We start from the raw sequence: 21,223 nt of genomic DNA, 5'->3' as shown, positions 1-21,223 counted from the left end.
CACTATTTTAGAAAACTTTTTAGATATTAAGAAGCTATTTAATTGTGGAAAGTTATATACAGCATATATATTTTATATTTTGCAAAATTCATTTTGGAAAGATGTTTTAGGTGCTTATGTAGAATTTGTAGAAAAAACACCGATTATTTTTATGGAAATGTTGTTAGAAATGCCTCTGTTCTATAACCAATATATTTTGATGGATAGAAAACCTATTTTTATAAAAACATGGTATGATAAAGGTATAAGGTTTATCAAAGATATTATGAATGTGAATGGTATTTTCCTTGAGAGGAATGAATTGGAAGCAAGATTAGGCATTAAAGTAAACTTCATTTACTATTAATTAATTACAAGTGCTGTCAAGAAATACAGAAGTGTATTAAGTTTAAAGTTATGTGAAAATTATGAAATTGCTTCCTAGTCTCCCATTATATGTTGTTATTTAAAGCCTATACTACTTTGTGTTAAAGGTACATCAGACATGTACAATATATACATAAAAAATGATGATATTCCAACTTGTCAGACTAAATGGAACACTTTCTTTCAATTAAGTCAATCTGACTGGAATAAAATACATAGTTGGGTTTTTGACATTACCAATGATTCTTACTTGCAATGGTTTCAGACAAGACTAACACATAGAATATTAGCTACTAATTATCTTCTTTTGAAAATGAATTTATCTGTTACAAGTATGTGTACTTTTTGTAAATCAGAACATGAAACATTGTTACACCTATTTTGGGAATGCTCATTTGTCAAAATATTGATTACAGAAATTATTAAAATTGTTAGGAATCATGATGCTTTATTTGATATTGATTGTCAAACTTTTATATTAGGTTATACAAAAAAGAGCCAGTCAAAGTACAATATCCTATGTCTAGAGATAAAGAAATATGTTTATTTATGTAGGAGAAAAAATATTTTACCAAATATAGATGGATTAATTAGAAGTTTTAAATTAGCCTCTTCAATTATTAATGCATGTGCAACAAATACAAAAGATAACATAATGAATTGGACAATTGTTCAAAAAATCATTTAATTCTTTTTAGAGTAATGTAAATTTATAATGTATTAATATACAGCCATTGCTTTTTGTTAAAAGTTTGAGTATAAGAAACAACAACATAATGTTTTCTCTGTTCAATCTATGAGCTACCTTTCCTTTTTTTCTCTTCTTTTATTTCCCTTGTGATTTTGTTTGTATATTATTTTGTGTATGTACATTTGTATATATTATTGTGGAAATGTGAAGTTGTGATTAATACTCAATGACAATAATCAATAATTGTTACTAAATCAACAAATATTTGATACATGTGTATATATAATATGATAAATAAAATCTTTGTAAGGTATGGAGGGGGATGCCCTCGACCCCCACATACCCATGACGAGGGAAATAAAAAAAAAAAAAAAAAAAAAAAAAAAAATGTCATATTTACTAGTGATACATGTTGGTTGCATATAAGGAACAAATGTCTGTAAAACACATCAAAATATACGGAACACCTGTTTCTACAACACACCCACAAAGTTAAAAAAAACTAGATGAGGCCAGTAAAGAATTTTATATCATTGGAACTGGTAAAAGAAACAATAAAAATAGGAAAAACTGAAGGTGTTCTAAGTAGACAAAGTGGCAGCAATCATTTAAAAACGTTTTTGAACTCAATAAACTCCTTTGTATAAGCACTATCCAGTGGAACACCAAATGTTATTGAAAATGGGCCTTATGAAATCATTTCAAATGAAATTTATTTTGGTATTTGAGTGTTACAGAAGAAAACATAAACATGTATATAAATAAAGATGACTATTTCTATTTTTATTTTTTCTCTCTCTTTTTCTTGTTGCCATTGATTTTCTAGATTAAAAAGAAGTGGTTAATATAAAGTTTTTTTTTATTTTTCGTTTATAGCAATGTTATGTTATATATAAAACATGCGCATGCTTTTGAAAAAAAGCTATAAATTTATACGAAAAATACCAAATAAAAAAAAATTAAGAACAAAAATTATAATAAGCCTACCGTCGGTTATGACAGATTTTGCTAAAAGATGAGAAACTATAGATGGATCTTTTAAACACTTCTCAAATTCATGACGATATTTCCGCAACTTTGCTTCTATATCTACCATGTCTAATGGCTTCTCTGAAAGTTAAATTATTAGTACATGAATACATATTTACGATTTCCTTTTTCCTTTTTTCTAAATAATCTGTTACAATATTTTTAAATAAAAATAGACGGAATACTTGTGAACCATAAACAACTTAAAAGATATCGAAGGATTTAGGTAGTTCATAGTAATTTTCATAGATTTCTTTTAAATTGTTTACATGGCAAGAAAACGTTTGTAAACAAACAAAATGTTTGCTTTTTTAATTTTTAAAGGCTAGACATGTGTTTGTTTACATTTCTTCAATAACTAAAGTCATTTCAGACGCGAAGGAATATAAGACAATCATGTATTACTGTATTATTTGTAATAATCTAAATTTACCATCTTCATGATTACATTTATTCTTATCTAACTGGCTATTATAACAGTCATTTGATATTCATGACAACGAAAAAAAGGTTACCTTGCGGTGTCTCGAATTCAATGACTTTTGTGGAAGCATCGGTATATCTTGAAACATTTCGAAGAGGTACGTGAAAAATAAATTTAGAAAATTACCACTTGAACATGCTCTTACATGCCCTAACTCGTATAATCTGAAGTCATTGTCGTGTATGTTTGTTTTAGAACGGGTTGTTTTTGTATTACTTGTAGCTTTTAGGAACAGCTTCGTTTACTACTTTAACCTCTGGCCAGCTATAATGTCATAATTTATTGTTTGTCGATACTTCTTAAATAACCGTAACATTATTCGTAAGCATTACTTTTTCGTCCGCACTGTCGGACAAACACATTGTGCTGTTCAATAACATCAATAACATCCAATTGAATTATTTGTTTTCATTATGCTTTTGCTACATTTGTTGTAATTTCCTGTACGATTTGTTGGCTAGCTATTTGTTGTAACCGTAGAAAACGGTATAATGTAATGCACAAATCATGTTAAGCAAGGGCAGTTGTTGTGGAATTAGTTCATAATAATAGTTACAAATTAACATATAATAACCCAGTGCTTACTTTCTTTTATAATTTAGATACAAGAAAAAGACTTTATAGAAAACTTACCTATCAGCATTGATTTCATCGTGCCCGATGTTACCATTTTCTTTATCATAGTCCTCTACAAAACACACAATAATAAATCAAGTAGGTTATCTATTTATTCTAGAAAAAAAGCAATCTTTCGACTTCACTTTTGTTTATATTGTATTTTGAAATAATGAGATCCAACATAAAAAATTGACAATGCTAAATGCGCAAATTTCAAACTGAATTAATGATTAAAAATGCATTTAATATGCATTTATTCAGTAGTTATGCCATGTTAGCTTCCAATTCAACAATATATCAATTAAACATGTCAGAAAAAACGCACACGCGCTTGAACATGTACATACAGAACGCAAGCTTGATACGCATAAACAAAATACTTACTGAGGTCACATAAAATGTTTTTCAAGTCATCAGGGTCTATTATAAATGAAACATCGAAACGCTCCTTGTACGTCTCCTCTAAGGCTTTGGATAATTCATGCAGGCGTTGTTTGAACAAGCTACTCTCTAGGTATTCGAGAAGTTGTAGTAGTCCTTTACAATTATTGCATCTTATTTTAATAAGTATGCATTTATATTCAACTTCCGTAACTTTAGCCCCAGTACAATTTTCTATATCGGACCAGATCGACCTCAAAATAGTGTGGACTTTTTGTAAGGACTCGTCTCCCTCTTTAGCTTTCGTTGAAATAGAATTGAGATACCAAGTAACAGATTCTTCAGTCGCCTTTGTTAAGTGATCATTTGGTCCTTTCAAAGTCATTTTTGTTCTTAATTCTGAAATAGGAAAAACATTAATAGAAATTTCAAACAAAGTGTTTTTAAATAAAAAGATTGATGCTCCATTTATATGGCCATTTACATAATATTATAATCTTTGCACTGAGTTACATTTTACATACAATTATTTTGTTTTGAAAAAGTATATATATTTTGATTTGTTTGTTATGCGGGTTTTACGTCCCACCGACGTTCCGTAAGCTAGCTGGATAGCTTCCTCACATGAAAGAATCCAAAGTCCCTGTCGGGATTCGAACCCACAGAGGTGAGGGGCAAGTGGTTTGAAGTCAACGACCTTAACCACTCGGCCACGGACGCCCCATATTTTGATTTTAATTCAAAGAAATATCAACATATTAAGTACCTCGAGATGATTCCGTATCGCATTTGTCTTGAGCGATAATCTTCTGCAGTAGCAGTTTTATTTCTAAAATACAGAGCAAAGAACATGTTGTTGAATATTTATATTTTTTTTAAACATACTTATTAATTTTATTCATAAGTATCGATTGCAAATGTGATATGTATACTTCTTGAAATGTTTCAAGTGCATTTGACCATAAATTTATTTCGTTTCAAAATGTAGTCTTACGAAACCTTTTCGAATATTCATATGTCTTTAATCCTATAATGACATACACAATACTTTAAGAATTACCTGCCATTTCATTCCCTATAACTTCTAATTGAGCTGAATGCACTTCTACTTCACGTGAAGAATTTTCCCATCTAGCTGAATTACATTCCACTCTAGTTGCAACATCTTCCATCTTAGTTGAACAAGCTCGCACTTCAGATAAAATACCATTCATTTCAGTTGACATGGCTGCCATATTACCTGAAAGGCCTTCCAATTCAGTTGATATGCCGTTCACTTTATTCATAACCACTGTCATTTCCCGCAAAAGAGATTCGAGAATAGTACAGACATCTTTGTCGCATTTTCTTAATTCTTCGACTGTTTTTGTAGCTGAAACTATATCTATGGGACCTGCTGCAAATTTCTTTATAAGGTCCTGGCATTCGTCATGAACCATCTGGCTTAATCCAGTGGACAATTTGATAATGATAGCAGCAATAGCTTTCCTTTTCTTGTCATATTCGTCTGCATTTAAGGACATAGATGCTGCATGGGCAATTGTGTTCCTCATTTCTTTAAGAGATTTGATACACTCTTTGATATCTTGTGTGATACTGTTATCAAAGAGATGTAGAATCACAGTCGCTAATAGCGATATGTCCCACGTATCAACATCTTGATTTCCGCTAGAACCAAATAATTTCTTATTTGTATACGTGTCCATCTTCCTTGTCAGTGTAGTTTCATTAGCCTTCAGTAATTCTTCAATGGGTTTGGAGGCTTTGCTCGTTTCCATTTTAAGATTTTCCTTAAGTACTAGCGTTCCTCCCACACCAAGGAGAAGTATATAGCGCATGTATCTCTCGTTTTCTATTGTTGACATCTTTTTATCTATATAATAAAAAAAGGATAATTACAAATACGTTTACATGTACATAAAATACGTAGCCTCTGCAGGAGGAAAACAAAATACAGCATAGTTATAATAAAACTGAATTTTGCATATCTACTACCTGTTTACCTGTTTATGTTTTCAATGTTTCGATTTTAGTTTTCATAACTTCATTATGGGTTTGAACAGTATGCATAACTTGTATTTATTTCAAGTGTTTAATTGTTTTTTATTGCTCTTGATTGCTCTTTACAACTGCAACTATTTTTTTCACCAGAATTATTAATAGACTATGATGGCCCTAAATTGAATATCTAATGTAAGTTATCCGCTGAAAAATATCCTTGTTAACAACTTAAAAAAATTTATTAGTTATAAAGGATGCCAATCTTATCCCAACCGTGAACACACTGACATTCCTCGTTCTTTAGAATCGTAAAAATATGACTATTAAGGAATTTTTGGTTAGACATATTCGCGCTTTACATTATTTCGCGGACGAAGATCCCGAAAATTTGAAGCCCGAGAATATATTTACACATACAGTATGTTATTTCTGTTCTTAACTGTCATGCAGTGTCCAATCAAATATATATAAAGGGTCAGTAACAGATATGTCATTTAATTTGTTTCAGTAAACATTTCACGTCAGATTTACATTAGTTAAATTCTGAACCAACCAACGTTTGATCGACCGATTTGTGGTTTTGAAATCAGAGTCAAACGTCTACCTAACGTCATTTATGGCAATTCAAATCCTTCCAAACAAAATTTTACGCTGTTACTTTCCAACATAATTATATCCAAAATGCAAATCATTTCTCTCGCAAACTAATTCAAATACATTCATCTATCCAATCATTTCAGACTTTGTGCAAATAATAGTATAACAGTTATATAACCATTGTATTATCTTAAGCAATTTGTAAAAGACATATTCGAGACTCATTTAGTACAAGAAGGGTAGGTTAAGTACAGTGGTGAGGTGCCTGTCTTTTTAAAACATAGATCGCGGGTTCGGGCCTTACTGGATCTCTACTTGAGTCACAACGATATGGAAATCAAAATGCCGAGTATTTCGAGTCCTTGTAAAGTTTCAGAGTTATGTATTACAAACCATTCAAATATCGCTGTCTGTCGTTCTGCCCACTTCCTGGGGAGATGTGGTTTAAAACTGTTGTTCAGCAGACGACCTTAGGGATTTTAACCACTGTATACACGAGAGTTCCGGTCATCAACAATTTCGGATCACATTTAAGATAAATAAAATTAATAAATCGGAATTTCGATAATTTGATTATTATGTCATATCTACCCATCTACTTGCACTTTTTTGATGTTGTCATTTGAGGAAGAATGGAAGCCGTAGACCTCGAAACTCCAGACTGCATCGCTTTAAACAAAAGTGAACGTGCAGAATTGCTGTTTTCATGCCTACGAAAAAACTGCTTAATAATAGTCCTTTCTATCTTAAACGGACTTCGTAAACGGACTTCGTATTACGGAATTACGAAAATACGATAAAATGATCAATTACGCTAAAACTGTTATACAGCGGTTTTATACATCTATATGCTTGTTATAGTATTTCTATAAACTATCAACACATTAAAGATGGAGACAATATAACCATAATTAATATACCATCTATTGCAACAACTGCGGGTTACAGTTTATCCCAGTCACCACGTTTACTAAGCCACTGATTATGGTTGGCCAAGTGATGTAATGCGCAAATGTTGTGTAAAATGTTCGTATCACTTTAAGAATTTCAACATTTACGAGTACATACGCGTTGTATGCATTGAATATGGTGGAAAGCTTTTCAATAAATGGCTAGGTAACATCGTTTCCATATCACAGACAATAGCATTGGCCCAGTTGTTCAAAACTTTTGTTAAATATTTAACAATGAAATCATAGTTAAATTAACAACAAATTGTTAAATTCTGTGTTAAATTTTGTTATTAAGCAATTCTGTTGTTCAAACATTGTTAACGTTAAAGTTCTGTTAAATTAACAAAGTGTTGTTAATTTTTTTGTTAAATATCTTTGTTAAAAAAATCAGTTGTTCAGAAAAAATAGCGTTATCTTTTTGTTAAAACATCGGCTTTAACAAAGATTTAACAACAAAATTAATTCACCACCATAGGTGAATTAATTTTATCGTTAGTGGCACAGAAAATTGCTTGTCCTTTTGCTTTACCCCTGTCAACTCCAAAACAGTCAATTTTAACATTTTAATGCCATTGGGACATCATTCTCAATTATAAAAAGATTCTAAATAATTTACACAGGAAATTAAGAAAGTCCCATTTACTATCAATAGCCTCAATGTGGTATAAAAAGAAATTAATTTTCATAAAAAGTCTGAATCTGTTCAAGTGTCATACCGATAAACAAGTTTTAAAGTAATATAATCAGTATTAAGATCATCTTTTAAATTCAGCATAAACAAACATAAATTTATTCCTGCCTGTGATTTAATTGACTTTCTTGAACTTCACTTAACAAATGTAGTTACCTCATTCTACCTTATTTTGGATCATTAGAGTAACAAGCTGACAAAATATTGTACTGCTAGTGTAAAACCATATATAGGATTGATTACCAAAATCTGACACCACTGGTTCAATACTGCTTTGTTCAAAAACCCCTCTACTTGGTTGGTTAACTATTGCCAGTTTTTTGTTTGTTTTGTCAATTTAAATCTTCACTTTAAATATCTTATTAAAATCATTCAATAACAAGAATAAAGATCAACAAGGCAAAGGCAACGTTCACAGGACCATTGTCTCATATGTTTATTTGTATGTTTTTTGTCTGATGTCAGTTTCGTGCCAAATAATAAATTGTCAAATGTGGTATTACAGTGTGATAATTTGTAGTTACTATATATATATATAGTTATAAACTGCCATGATCATCTGGAAACCAGAAAATATGTTTGTAATGCAATGGTTCAATACTTATAACTAACTGGATTTACACTCAGACAATGCTCACATTTTAAGTTACTTTAAAAAGAGTATTGTAGTATGTTTACAATACTGTTATCTTATACTGTTGTTTTGGGTATATTATTATGACAGAATATTATCATATCATTTAGATGGTATATGATATAGTTTCCTAAATTCATATTGGGATTCATACATTAATATTTTATACATAAAAGGACAACTCTTGAGTACTGAATACCATGCAGTTGCCCTTTCTAAATTCTATAGAACAACAACTGATCATATCAGTAATGTTGAAAAGTGTTTAACTTCCTATTATTTTTACAATAGTCTGTCTCATCAACTTTAAACATTATTTTCATTTTTTACCAAATGTGAGAGTTGATTAAGTCATCTATATAAATGTTATGTAAACCATGGATTCAAATATGAAGTAATATAAAGCTCCATGATTCACCATTTCATTATTTTCAATAAGGCCAAAATGAATAAAAATATGTCTCCCCTTTCCAACTCAAATAAAATAGGGTTTGGCATTTATGTAGGAAACTTCTTCTAATTTTCTTTTTTTTATAAAATTTTGAGAGTAAATGTGTATATTTTGAACCTAATGCTATGTTATTCTTGCTTTCACTTTATCCTAGCTGTGCATTATAGTATAGTATACTGCAATTTATACTATTTGTTAAATATACTTCATATCATACTTGTTTGATAAATATACAAAAACACTTAACATTTTCTTCTTCAGACATTTTAAGACATATATCTATTGAAATGAGGAAATAAGATAGCCTATTGATATTTGCATGCACAAACCAGTCAGACTCAAATATACAAATTGGTTGTTAATACAATGTCAATTAATAACTTCATTTATAAGATAAGAAAATATTAAGTTGAAGGTGTCTTTTGATTTAAGACAAGATATACCATCACTCATGAGCTTTTGTAATTTTGTGAACAAGCTTTTATTTAATTCTGTTAAATTGGGCATTTTTCAGTTAAAATCCATGTCAAAGTTATTGGTCTTTGTAAGGAATTTTAATTTCAAGACATGAATGAAGTTTTGTTTCATTTAATACACTCAGCAATTTTGAATATTGATGATGCATGCACAATTTTAACCATACATTGTTGTAAGTTGAAAATGTTCATAAATAAGTCAAAATCCATGCAATGATTGTGGACCTTAATTAACTTCATGTATAATCCTTAAGACAAAAAAAAGTTCACAAACTTTTAACAGGGCCATTATTTAGTAAAATCGATGATAAAATTTTAAGCCTAGTCTTTGACACAGACACTTGGGGTTTGGAGCTCAAAACGCCTTTAAAATCCAAATAAAATGCATATTTGTCAATCCCAGCACATGTACTGATCATATATATCAAAAAACTTAATATAAGCCGTTTTGAAAAAAAATCATATTTCAACATCTATAATAATACACAAGATAAAAATGTTCGCCGGAAAGAATCCGCACCCCCACCGTCATAATCACCATGTATTTTATTCCATTTCCAATATTTTCACATAATCCTTTGGTCCATCGACACAGAAGATATAATTCTTCACGATAATGGTCAATATTTAACTTCAACGGTAATATAAACAACGCAACAGCCGAAATAGATATCAAGATTATCGCCGTTTTCCTTCAATGACATTATCTTTCGATAAATTCAAACGTGCCAGTCGGCTATGACCGAAGCCATCCGATAAAGTGGCCCCAGCTTTGCCGTGTGCAAAATGCGCAGCGCTTTTAAGTTTGGGAACCACATAATCAGATGGCTTCGGTCATGTCGTTCCGATGCGCATCATTATATCACTCGGGCTACGCCCTCGTGATATAATTCCACGCATCCGAACTCCAAACAGTGATGTTATTGAGCGATAAAATCACTGTTTGGGATATATTATTTCTTAAATTTAACACAGCTCTGAACAACTCAAATATTGGCATTTTGTTAGCTAACGAAAACATTAAAATTTAACAACTGTTTAGTTAATTTGTTGTTAAAGTTAACAAAAGTTTTGAACAACTGGGCCATTATGTTCACTAGAGACAACTCGTGGTGACTGCTTTTTCATAAGTTTTTACGATACGTAACGTATCTATTAATGTTTCTGATGTTTCACCAGTTAGATTATAGAAATTGTTCCTATTTTCCGAGCAAATGTAGAAAAAAGGTTTTTTCAAGAGCATAAAATCGAATCATTTGAAAATAAACGGTGACGAATATCAGAGTCCAGAGGTGGCATTGTTACGGCAGTTAAACATGACCGTACACGATTGATTTATTCTGAAGCAACTGGCGTGGGTTGAACTAAAATAGGAAGTGATGCTAGAAGTAGCATTCACCTGCTAGCGTTCATTCTGAAAATCTAATGCAAACATTATTATATAATAATAGTGTTAAAGCAAAAGTAACACATAGATATTATTGCAAGAAAATCGGCAACTTTCGAGGACCTAGGGTTTAATGTACAGGCGTTATAGCATATGTATTGCTATTGTATAATTCTAGAACTCGAAACATTCGTGCAATTTCACACTGAAGCGTTACTTCATATTATACATACATTAGTAAGAGTGACAATAATACAAATTTACATACGACGATGACCGATGTGGTGGGGGGGGGGGTGACTGAGCTCCACAGCCCGCAGCCCGACACTTACTAGTATATCTTGAAAATAATTGCATCTTGGTCATTGGTTGAAAAATTTGCACTTCAAATGAGTATATGAATTTAGATTTTTTTTTTTTTTTGGCTTTTGTTTTCATTTGCTTCCTTTTTTATTCAATGTGTTGATAGTTTGTAAAAAAATTATAACAAGCATATACATGTTAAAAAACCGCTGTATTACAGTTTAACCGTCTTGATCATTTTATCTTATTTTCCGGAATTTATGTTTTGACAAAATCCCTCAATTTATACCGTATTACGAAGTCCGTTTAAAATAGAAAGGTTTATTATAAGTACAAATTATTTAGCACAGGAGTAGATTGCTCATTAATATATAGGTAATTCACCACTGACCAAGATACAATACTATGATACGCTTTGTAATACTTCTTTATGACAAAAACTAGCTGATAATAAGACCTTCGCATTCGTCACTTTCGAGCCACCCAAAGGGACACTATCTAAATTATGACTTTTTGTACAATAACCAACAAAAAAAATAAAACCCCAAAGTTAACGCTTTTGGTAATATAAAGACTAATTTCATACTTATGTTACTTACTTACTTCCTAAACCGAGTTTTTTTAGCTTTCAACGTGGGTAGGGTGGTGTCCTTACCAAGGCAATGATAGGTTTGTTAAAATACATTTAGTCTGAAATCAGGGTATGTATTGTAAAATTTATAGCTAAAATTTAACATTTTGCAGGTTTGTTTTTTAATTATTTTTTTCTCTTTTGAGAGAACAAAATGATGCAATAAAATATGTATTGAATTCCTTTCTTTGGATATGAACAAGGCTTCCAAAATTGAAACGCAGATTAACTGTTGTTCACACCCAAGTAGAGTTAGTATAGCAGTTAAGTAGGTCGAGGCTATATCACTGTCATAAGTACAGAAGGGTGAGGCAAATGTGTCCGGCTAATTTCGAACGTGTTAGAAGGACATTGTATGATGTGAATGTTTTTATTGTCATAACTTAAAGTCTCTAGAACTATGACTTGCCATACACCGTTTTAAGATGTTTTAAGAGGACAATTGAAATAGAATCAATGGTCCCTCTTAGTGTTTACTTAGGCAGAGAAGGAGGCTTTTGCAAACAGGCTTAGTGAAATAAATTTGAGAAGCACGGGGTTATAACCTTGTTTTTTTAAATTTCATTTAAGGACTTGTCCAAAAATAGTAACGGAAAATACAGTATTCAACGATGGTACACCTTGGTTTTGATAGTAAACGTCGTTTATGTCAAGAAACAAATCTTAAGTGTCACTGAAAACACAAACACAATTTGAGCTTTGCAGATAAAAAATGAACCAAGGACAAATCAGATAGATGGGATTCTTGTTTCATCGACTTTTTCATTTATAAATAGAAAAAAACTGTTAAAACTCTAAAGAATCTGGAAAGCTGATAAGACAGGGTTTTAAATGGGCAACAACCTATCGATAGTCATTGGAACAGCAAGAATAACTGGTTTTCACATGTGAGCGCTGGAAAAATAAGATTCATGGCATTTCAAATGTTCTAGATATCGCCCCCTCGCCGGTTTCACAGAAGGCAAATATAATGTTTTAAAATGAATCAACCATCAAAACCAATGTCTATCATCATCGAATGGATGTAAATCAAATGGCCTTTTTGATAAGCATACTGCAACAGATTAACCTGTTATACTTCTTATCGACATTTTTAGCAGCCATACAGATCTTTGAGTGTTTCAGACGCTACATCGAAATCTAAATGAAATCTTAATGACATTTGACTGTACGAAATTACAGTGGAGAAAACCCAGGGAAAAATCAAAAACCGACAAAAGTTAGCAACAAAAAAGTACAGAAGCTTTCCTTATCTTCTACAAACACCACATCTACATCTAGATCATCAGGTATTGCTTTTAGGGATTGTAAGTAAAAAATAATTAAAAAAATATTGTGCAACGCTCATTTATAGATGGTTTAAATCTGATTATATAGAGTTGAAAGCTACTGAAATGGGTAATTTTAAAACTTATATTATAATGTTATTTTTGTTTTGTTTCTGTACGTCATAACTGACTGTAAGTCTTATATTTTAGTTCATTCATTTATATATTATTTTGTTATATTTTGAAGAAAAGATGTGCAATAAATGTCTTATTTATCTGCTTTGTTGAGTTCTAGTATAACATTGTTTGAGGTTACCTTTAGCGACAGAAATAAACATTTTCACATAACATGAAAACTGCAAGTTTTCCGCGAAACTGTCAAATTTATGGCATCCAGTTGCTAAAGTTAACAAATTAATCAATTACAGTTTAATTTCTTTTTAAAATCGCTTTAAAGAGATACGCTTTGTTAGTTTCCTTACTGACATGAAAATAGCGAGTTCACTGTATTTTTCAATAAATTATCCTAAAATCTTTCCTCTAAATATTCATCACAACTTCCGGATTCAGGAGGAAATGTTGTCTCATGCAAAACTATTTTGAAGGACGACAGAAACAAGGCACATTGCTTAGATAAACAGGAAGGTTTGCAAAAACTGGATTTTTTTGGATTTGCTGTGATTTAGTTTCCATAAAAATGACTGTTGAAAAGTGTAACACCTTTAATTTCCAAAAAAAATAATACTTCGTCAAAACAATGGCCGTGGTTATTACAAATTTACAAACACATTCAGAAAAGTCTGATAAAAGGGTCGGAACCGGGCATTTGTTTTAATCATGTGCTTTCTCGCCTATACATTTAATTTCAAATGCAGTCTTGCTTAAAAATACATACTCATATATTCATCAACGGAAAAGAAAACATATATTTACATGTGATCTAGTTTAATAAAATGACGCCCTGTTAATATAAAATATAATTGTCAAATTAAATCAAATCGAACGTAAAAAATGAATTAGGACTATAATTGAAAATCAGAATACCTCTAATTCGCATTCTTCGTACATTTGTAGTAGCCCATGTAAATTATTAAATAATCAATCGGCCTGAGGGCTCGGGTTTTAAATAGATGCGTTCTTGTGCTTCTACAGAATGTTTTTCCTTTAAATGGTACATTACACCTTTATTTTCGTCAATTTAGATACATTTTTGTGCAATGCATTTTTCATAATGAGTTTTTTTAACATTATCTCTCATGAACAGACTAAATCTAACCGAATGTTCAGTTTTTTATATAATATGATTCCGAGGGAACTCTCCTTTTCATATTTTGTACTTTACAACAACAGAAGTCAAGTGATTATGGTAGCTGTAACAACACGCCTGGTAAACTACAGACCTACCTGTTATATGTCCCCCAATTGTTAGTGTACTGTGTTGTCTAATTATATATATTTTTTAAAACTGCTATAAATATCGAAAATCGAGAATGCTCCTGCATGTATATTTGATTAAAGATTCAACGGAACGTAAAGTTGATGAATTTATGTTAGAAGTGTGGTAGTAGCGGCGTTTCTTAGTTAGCGAATTTAACGTTAAAATGGACTGTTGAATCGTGAAGTAAGTGGATTTTTATTATTTAACATGCCGTATTTAAGAGACGTCTTACACTTAAATTTACTGGAAGAAATTTATTATTTCAAAAAAAGCATTAACAAATTCCAAACAAAACACAGAACTTGTAAATATTTAGTATTCCGCAGGTTTGAACCATCACTTACGATACTTCTGTAAATAAACCTGTAGCCCATAACTATAGACCTATCTCCTTGCGACATTACTATCCCTAAACGTTAGAAATGTCTCGCAGAATAAATGCAATACATTACTTCATCAAAGCACGGAAGGTGCTGAATTTGTTTGGGTCTCAGAATGTCAGAAAGGTGAAGGTTGTGAGATCATAAACCGATTTGTTTTTGTATAGTGCCATCAATGCTTTCAAGTGTTTTAACTGTAATAAATTGGCTATAAGACTAATTGCAACACTCATATTCAATTCAATGTTTATTTGACTTAAACAATTTGAAAAAATGCCTTAACTGGGATTTGAACTCCAGACCTCTCGCTTCCTAAGCGAGCAAACTCCTCGGCCACCGTGAATTTATATGTTAACGGTCTGAAGAAAACCATATTATTCTAAATTAGGGTTTGTAACCCTTATTATTTCGACGCTGTTGTTTAACACAGATGTAAATAATCATGAAGCTTACTATAAGCAAATATATCTATAAAGACTAAAACAATATAAGAAATATTCGACCATTCGGGAACTATTTTGCTTAAAAATTAACGCGCCTGTCATTTGACAATCTTTACGCAGTGATCACCCCTGAATGTTTCGGCGTTAGTGTACATATAAAGGGAAGTAACCGCTTCAAAAAAAAGCGGGCTACTTTCGGCATTTGCAATTAACAGCATCAGGGTCTGAAATTTCGCTACCATTATTTGTTTGGTCTGACGATCCAAACAAATAAAAACTATGTTTTTAGTTCTGATTAAACTTTTTATTGTATTCTAGATGAAACATCTACTTGAAACGTATTCATGATTGTAGTTTAAATGGAAATATGAGGCATAAGGATGACTTACACTATAAAAAAGTCATGCTAAATATACTTCATAAATGCGGCACTCCGCCAAAATTTAAACAATCATGAATTTATTAACTTTACGTTCCCTGGATTAAATCTTCATATGAATTAAATCTACATATGGTATAGTATGTTTTGATGTTCAATATTCGATTTTCAATCTTGTCGAGTTTGTTATCTGGAAAGTGCGTTATTCATTTAACTCTTCGAACGTCCAGTACCTATACGTACATGTACGTTGTAAAATCTAAATACTAATTAGATAAAAATAACCCTTGAATTTCACATAAAAGTTGCGTTATTTAAAATTCACATGAATCAAGGAATGTCTTAATAGTTAAATAAGCTAAAATATCCAAGTCAAGAATTTTAACCTGTGGTTATGGTGCCTGTCTTTTAAAACATGGATCGTGGGTTCGAACCCTACTTGAGACCTGCCTGAGTCACTACGATGTTGATTTGAGATAACTTACTTTCTTTGAAATGTGTCATTGCCGTATATGCATTCATTTGTTCATTCTAGTGGTTAATGATGCCAACCTACTAAATCCAGGTATAGTCACTTACGTAGGCAACGCTTCCATAAAATTACGTGTTTCCATATTAAATTTATGCTTGTATATAATTTGTGTTCGCGTGAAATAAATTGATTTAATATAGCACGAACGGCATTCCTTATCAACCTTTGGCTCATTATTAACTTCCCGGCCACGTAGTCAGAAACTCATCTATCTTTTGAGACATTATTTGTATTAGATTATGCAACTATCATGTAATGTCAAGAGTTGATAAGATGCGTTACAGATGATAATAATGACTGACTAAAGCACGTACATGTGTTGATAAAATACCCAAAGTAATACTGGTATAGTCTGATTTTATTGGGGAGGCTATGCCGACCCAATGTTAATAACTGTTCGTCAAATCTTACTGCCGCGGTAATCAGGTAAAAAAATAGTACCTTGATTTTTTCTAAGCTGACTCATCACTCATCACAGACATTTACAATATGAAAATATTTTCATTCTTTAATTTCATATCTGCAATTTGTAAAGATAATAATTCTCTGAAAAATTCTTGATTTTTGTTTAAATCACTACTCCGTGACGTCATACTGCCGCGGTAATCAGGTTTTGGCATTCGTACGTCTGTAATAAATAGTTCTGGTATGAAAACCCTTCAAAATAATAACTTTATCAATATTTTTTTCACAAAAAGCATAAATGAAAATTTATCAGTAAATGCTTTAATTTAGTGGCAAATATTCTTTATTATTTTTGATAACAATTTTCCAATTACTACGCAGCGACCAACTGTTTATGACGGGTCATTAACTAGAACGTTCCAACACCGTATTCTCCATTGTGTACACCGGTCTTACTGACGATATTTGAGACCGGTGTATATACAATGCCGTATTCTCAATATCATGCATGTTCTTTTGTTGTTATAAACCATTAAAAGTCCTTAATTTTTTTTAAAGACAAATAATTGTAAACTGTCGCTTACATCAGAGACATGGATCATGCTTGCGTGATAACTAAGGAAAACTAACTTATTAGTACACCCCAGGAGGCTGTACGCGGAAAACGGTCATAAACCGCTATATCATATAGCTGTTAGTAAATATTTTGCATACATTTAACTAAAAATTCACTGATGGTGATGAGCATATAGTTTGAAACATTATATTATTGAACCATTATCGCCGAAAAAAAAACTATTTAACTACAAAACCCCTATAAGGACCTTCCGACAAAATTCCAGCACAATATTACATTTTACATTAGCAAAATAAAAAAAGCAATACTTATATTTTCATCTTACATAATTCATTAATCAAACTTTTAACATAAAAGTATATTTGGCAATTGACAGATCCCTACTCTGATCTTTTATTTGTATAGGAATAAATTTAAACATGTGCTCTTTTGTTTAGGAATATTTTGTAGTGAAAGTCTTATATATTCACTGATCTCATAATTAGAATTAGACAGGTCAGGGATTTATACAACCAGTTGTTTACTTAACTATGCTCATTTTAATCCCAATAGAAACATTCAAATATTTGGGGTAAAAAACATGACCAAAGTACCTAGTAGTCGTTTACCCGGTGGTGATCCCATTAAACTGATTATAGATTCGAATTGATTAGAAAACACAAATAGAAACATGTGTTTCCGTACAACAAAAATCGGAAGTAAAGTGAACAGTTAATTGACAGAAATATGTGGTCAAATATGTTTTAACAAAGAAATAATTATTTCAGAGAAAGACGCAAAGATCAGTATGACCCCGTATTGTGTAATTAGACAGTTTATTCAATTCTAGGGCATACATCATAATTTGATAGTCCATGTGTAATAAAATTCAAATTTTCAATACAGATTATGAGATACATAAAAAATATTAAAGAATAAGAAGCTTTAATTAAAAAAACAAAAACAAAAAAAAAAAAACCGCATACATATACAAATTACTTACAGTCGAGCATCGGGAAGTCATTAACATATCTTACGAAACTTTAATTTGAAAACGATATTTGCGCGCGCTGAAGTGATTAATGTTTATTTGAAAAATAAAAAAAAAAAAGAATTTTTATGTTTGTGTTCTAAAAATAATCGGCGGCATAAGAGGAATTTCTTATTCATTTTACAACACTTGAAAAATTACTACAGAAAATGTGTTGTTGTTTTTTTGTTTTGTTTTCAACAAAAGTGAGTGTGTTTTAAGTTTATTTATACTCGGCGCCGGAATAACCATATGTCCGAGATTATAGCATCTGGGACGTCTTTTTCAAGCAGATTCTTCCTGGAAGCCCATTCTTCGTTCTTTGGTGGTAAAGGAGACGACAATACCGTCAAGGCATCAACTTTCTGACTGACGACAACAAAAACGGCATCTATTAGCGCCAAACCTCCAGAGTAAGTCACGACAGGTCAACCAATCACCTCTGGTACTTATGATGACTTGACTATGTCCTTCCGTGTGCCTTCTCCGCGACGTGCACGCCTCTGGAGGAAATTGGAGAAGTTTCAACAAAAACTTCCAAAACACGCCATTTATAACACCATTCATAGCACTGACGGCTTCGATGTTCTCATCTATTTGCGGGAAATGGTCGACAGGGAAAACCCTACGTAATAACCGCACACCCTGTTAACAACAGATTTTCCGCAGTATATATTTCAAGCTAGTGAGGTTTAAAAATACACAAGCTATCGATTAACTACCATAAGTTGGTTGAGTGTTGGCGGTAAAAAAAGAAGATATAACTTCCTGATCAATTTTCACTTAGGTTGATTCAGTTTTGAATAAGCTTTGCAGATATGTATTTTTTCAAGAAATATTTAGCTTTAATATTATCCGACGCCGTCAGTAATGAAATGGGAATAATTTTCTGAAACGTGATTTTATTCGAGATTTGCTTCTGGAGAAGACAACCTTCTGTCCGTAGAGCATGAATATTAATACCCATCACAAGACAGTATCTTATTGATCTCAATTATGGTACATCTAAACGTGTATAATTTTTATGTTCAATAAAAATGTTGCATCACTTGCAGTTGTTATTATCATTCAATAATATTAAAATGACATAAAGTATTTATGATGAACAGTCCTAGAATATTTTGACACAGGAACTTGAAATTCTATCAAATAATCAATATTAATTATAATATCCAAATATACCCCCTATATACTATAAAAATTTTTATAGTATATAGGGGGTATATTTGGATATTATAATTAATATTGGTTATTTGATAGAATTTCAAGTTCCTGTGTTTGTGTTTTTTTATAGTATATAGGGGGTATATTTGGATATTATAATTAATATTGGTTATTTGATAGAATTTCAAGTTCCTGTGATTTTGATAAGGAACCGTCAGTTGTAAAATGTTATTGTTATCTGATAATGAACAGTCGTCATACTTGCTGGTATGTCATTTATTATTGACAGTTTAGGTTTTTCAAAATTTGTATGATTAACAGTCCGAATGTAGACCTCAATGAAATGTTCTGGAATATTAACAAAATGAATAGTCAACCACATTAACCATATATATGAATGGTTGAACACAACAGTAAGGATAAATAGCGCAATGTGCATATCTTTTTATTTTGGTAGCATATTTTAAGCAAAAAGAAAAGACACTATAAGTCTGAAACATTCTCTCATAGCCTCCCCATCAGTACATTCAGTGCTTTGATTGACCTGTCAATTATGAATACATTATAGGACTCATTTAAATATTCGATCCCACTTCGGTTTGGTCCGTGTAGTTTACGAGAATTAATGTGGAGTATATTAGTCATGGATTGAAAGACACGCCAGCTTAATGTAAAGGTTTTCGTTAATTCACAATAGGACAGTCGGTAAAGAGAATGACTGATAATTGAGAGGTCTGTGGTTCGATCCTTACTGTTGCCATTGTTTTAGTACTCTTTCTTTATTTTTGCAGTATATTTTAATGGAACAGATTTGTAGTATGTTTTACGGCATTGAAAAGACATTTATTGATTTTAATCAGTTTTAATTTTAAACATGAATTCTTAAAAGACATGTTATTTAAAAAGAGTATATACATAACAAAATTAAGTAAAACATAAACAAAACGAACAATATAAAATAATCATATATAGATTCAATAATGTTGAAAGTAATAATAAGAAAAAACCATGAACTTAAAACACGTGTTGCACTTAGATTATAAACTCGTGATTTACGCTTTTGTGCTATAACGCTGAGTACACTTAGTTTAGCGATACAAATTAAATTAAATTCCATTGTATAGCGTACATCTCACGGAACTTACCGAACATCTACCGAAGATTAATATACTGTGTGCATCGACCGTGTAATCAGTATGTAATTGACAGGTTAATAAAACCAAACAATACTTATATCGTATCCATATTTCAATTTTCGGTTTGTAAACAATTCGTTAACGACTAAAAACATGAAGTTCTCTGTTACATAGGCTAGTTTAACAGCGTGGTAGAAGACAATGAGCACGATACATGATACACGATATATTATCTTGTTTATAAATAAGTTTAAAAAATCAAACACACAACTACATATCTTTCAAAATATTTTGTAAAAGGTTTATACATTACGTATCATAAGACTTCAAAGTGTATCTAAAATGTTTAAATACAGGCACACATTTCAAAATCGAAAGTGCATTAATTATTTGTGAACTATGCATTTACTTATCCTTAAAATATTAAGATACACTCTACATACATACCTTGTAAAATATCGCGCGTTAATTATCCATCAAGAAGACAAAAACTATGCCGTCTGGTATTTGAAATTTTAAATCACTTTTTTTTGTTTGATCTTAACATAGCTACGCCATACGAAGGCATGTTGAATCTGGGTCAAATTCATTCGTACACGTTATTTGAAAATTTATCGTTGACCCCCCCAAAACCCCCATTTTAAAAATTTAATTTTTGGTTAAAAATGTTTTTTTACTATATTCGAAATGTTTTTAAATTTGGAGATCTTTTTTATATTTTCTAATGTTTTTGATTTAAGAAAATTTATGACCCCAATACTTTAAAAAAGAGTTTTTTGACCCCCAAGTAAAAAAAATA

General features: G+C 31.2%; 1 protein-coding gene across 1 annotated transcript in view; it reads right to left on the bottom strand.

Annotated features, from left to right (window-relative positions):
* Nucleotides 1–21,020, bottom strand: part of LOC132737881 (uncharacterized) — a 28,223-nt gene extending 7,203 nt beyond the window's left edge. The window contains exons 1-7 of the mRNA XM_060725253.1: nucleotides 20,872–21,020; nucleotides 4,630–5,442; nucleotides 4,336–4,398; nucleotides 3,573–3,968; nucleotides 3,204–3,258; nucleotides 2,602–2,648; nucleotides 2,045–2,167 (exon numbers count right to left, since the gene is read on the bottom strand). Coding sequence (XP_060581236.1) covers nucleotides 2,045–2,167; nucleotides 2,602–2,648; nucleotides 3,204–3,258; nucleotides 3,573–3,968; nucleotides 4,336–4,398; nucleotides 4,630–5,434 — 1,489 coding nt within the window. The 5' untranslated portion in view covers nucleotides 5,435–5,442; nucleotides 20,872–21,020. The remainder of the gene's footprint in view (nucleotides 1–2,044; nucleotides 2,168–2,601; nucleotides 2,649–3,203; nucleotides 3,259–3,572; nucleotides 3,969–4,335; nucleotides 4,399–4,629; nucleotides 5,443–20,871) is intronic.
* Nucleotides 21,021–21,223: the final 203 nt, after the last annotated feature.

Source organism: Ruditapes philippinarum, unplaced genomic scaffold (assembly GCF_026571515.1).
Source record: "Ruditapes philippinarum isolate M1 unplaced genomic scaffold, ASM2657151v2 ctg3473_1_1_1_1, whole genome shotgun sequence".
Taxonomy (NCBI): Eukaryota; Metazoa; Mollusca; class Bivalvia; order Venerida; family Veneridae; genus Ruditapes; species Ruditapes philippinarum.
This window is presented reverse-complemented; position numbering and strand designations above follow the sequence as displayed.